The sequence below is a fragment of the Salvia hispanica genome, chromosome 1, assembly GCF_023119035.1.
Source record: "Salvia hispanica cultivar TCC Black 2014 chromosome 1, UniMelb_Shisp_WGS_1.0, whole genome shotgun sequence".
Classification (NCBI taxonomy): domain Eukaryota; kingdom Viridiplantae; phylum Streptophyta; class Magnoliopsida; order Lamiales; family Lamiaceae; genus Salvia; species Salvia hispanica.
In genome coordinates this window covers 21778931-21781157 of record NC_062965.1, presented here as the reverse complement: position 1 = coordinate 21781157, position 2227 = coordinate 21778931, and the positions used below count along the sequence as shown (strand labels likewise).

The window sequence follows — 2227 nt, the reverse complement described above, 5'->3', positions numbered from 1 at the left end:
ATGCAATGGTGTGTACGAGGCCTGATATTGCACAAGCAGTGTGACTAGTGAGTCGGTTCATGGGTGATCCGGGCAAGCAATGGATCCTTAGATACTTGAGAGGTACTATAGAAAGAGTCTTATGTTTCATTAGTAATAATGTCGAGCTGGCAGGTTATGTGGATGCAGACTTGGCATCCAATGATCTTGATTGGAGAAGAAGCATAACGGGGTATGTATTTACTTATGGTGGTACCGCTATTTCATGGACTTCTAAGTTGCAGAAGATTGTTGCTTTACAGAGGCTGAATATGTAGCTGCGACGGAGGCAAGCAAGGAGATGGTGTGGTTGCAGAGTGTCTTAGATGAACTTGGGAAGGAGAACAAGAGTAGCATACTCTACAGTGTTAGTCAGAGTACTATTTTCTTGGCAAAGAATCCAGCGTTTCATTCTAGGACAAAGCAAGTGGAGTTGAAGTATCATTACATTCGACACCTAGTGGAGATGAAAATCCTGCAACTTGAGAAGATACTTGGAAGTAAGAATCCAGCAGACATGTTTACTAAGGTGGTGACCTTAGGGAAATTGAAGCTATGCATAGCTTCACCTGGCCTTGGAACTTGAAGAGAAGGTTAGGTGATGCAAAGCGGATGCAGGGATGAGATCACGAGGATATTGTGGCGTAGGAGTTGTTAGTCTCCAAGTGGGAGATTGTTAATTATGGAGCCTAAAATATCTCCTACCATATTTAGGATTTGTTTTCTGGAAGTATATTTCCTTGTGATAGATTTATTCCATAGAAGATATTTCCTTATGGAATATGTTTCCTAGTTTGACTAGAATTAGGGCTCTCTATTCTGCTTATACATAGAGGTGCCCCTCATTGTAAAATCATCCAAAAATTATACAGTGAAATCTCCGGCTTGGCATCGCCCCCAGACGTAGATACACTTTGTATCAAACTGGGTAAATAATTTGTTGTGTTCATTTTCCTCTATATTCGTGATTGCCTGTGTTTATTTCCAAGGTGGCTTTGGGTTGGGCCCTGTGTGACCAAAAGGTGGGGCCTGGATGACCCGTGATCGAGTGGGGCCCTGGATGACTCTAGTTTGAGTCGGGCCCGTAATGTCTCGATGTATCGACTATGTGTTCCCGATGTGGTCTTGATTTGAGGTTATGTTTGTTGGGTTACAAACCCATCCCACATCGGATGAGTGAGGGAAGTTGGAAGGTGATCCTGTCCAACCCCAATTAGTTTGAGGCGTTTTGGGAGTTACCCAAAAACAAATCCGTGCGGGCTTGGCTCCACCCAAAGCGGGGACAATATCAAACTAATATACAGTTGATGATCCCAACAGAGAGAGTGGCTAAGGAGATGGATAAGTTTCGGGAATCTGTGCTTCAAGTACATAAGGATAGAAACATGAGATATGATGATGGTGGTGGGCTGGATTTTATGGACATATTGCTTGATTTTGAGAGAGAGAATGCAAGTCTCACCCCTATTGAAGATGACACTATCAAAGCTATCGTTTTGGTATGAATACTTTTCTTTTACCATATGTATGTTTTTGTTTTAAGTTTATAGAAATAATCGTGTGTTTTCTTATAGAAATGTGTTTGCATGTTCTTATTATGGCTACCATTGTTTGGTTGAATAATTTTATTGCAGGATATGTTTGGTGCTGGAACTGATACTACATTTGCAGTTATTGAGTGGACGATGGCGGAGCTCATACGAAATCCAGAAGCCATGAAAACTTTGCAAAATGAAGTGAGAGAAGTAGCTGGAAGTAAGAATGAAATTGATGAGCAAGACTTGGAGAGAATGCCTTATCTGAAAGCAGTGATGAAGGAGAGTCTAAGGTTGCATCCGCCGAACCCATGATTGCCTAATGGACCGAAAATGAAGGAGTTAGATGTTAATGAATCTAGTGGAGTCACACCCCATAAAAAGTGTCCTTTGATTGTTGTAGCTACTCCACAATGATTGTTAGGTCCTTCAATTTTAATCTGATAATAATCTTTTCAGGTTTTCTTCTTGATTCTTTCCCGAATCGTGAGTCGAATCAAGAAGGGTTGCGATTCTATATATTAGAGGATCCATTAAAGAGTCAAAAATCTCGAGAATTAGAAATAAAAGGTCTTTTCTCGTGAAATCCTTTTGTTCTTCGCCGCCTCTGTTTTGTTCTTTGTTCATAATTTGCCAAAGCAAGTGCTCAAGCTTTTGTGATTGGATCAGTGGCC

At 41.0% G+C, this 2227-nt stretch overlaps 1 protein-coding gene across 1 annotated transcript; it reads left to right on the top strand.

Moving 5' to 3' along the window:
• The first annotated feature begins 1355 nt into the window (after positions 1-1355).
• On the top strand, positions 1356-1868 carry LOC125190105 (cytochrome P450 71A6-like). The gene is made up of 2 exons (XM_048087308.1): positions 1356-1517; positions 1653-1868. The coding sequence occupies exons 1-2, from the start codon at positions 1356-1358 to the stop codon at positions 1866-1868; spliced, it is 378 nt and encodes a 125-aa protein (XP_047943265.1).
• Positions 1869-2227: the final 359 nt, after the last annotated feature.

Coding starts and splice junctions, on each gene's coding strand:
- LOC125190105 (XM_048087308.1), top strand. CDS start 1,356: ATGGATAAGTTTCGGGAATCTGTGCTTCAAGTACATAAGGATAGAAAC. Junction 1,518..1,652: donor CTATCAAAGCTATCGTTTTG/GTATGAATACTT, acceptor ATTTTATTGCAG/GATATGTTTGGTGCTGGAAC.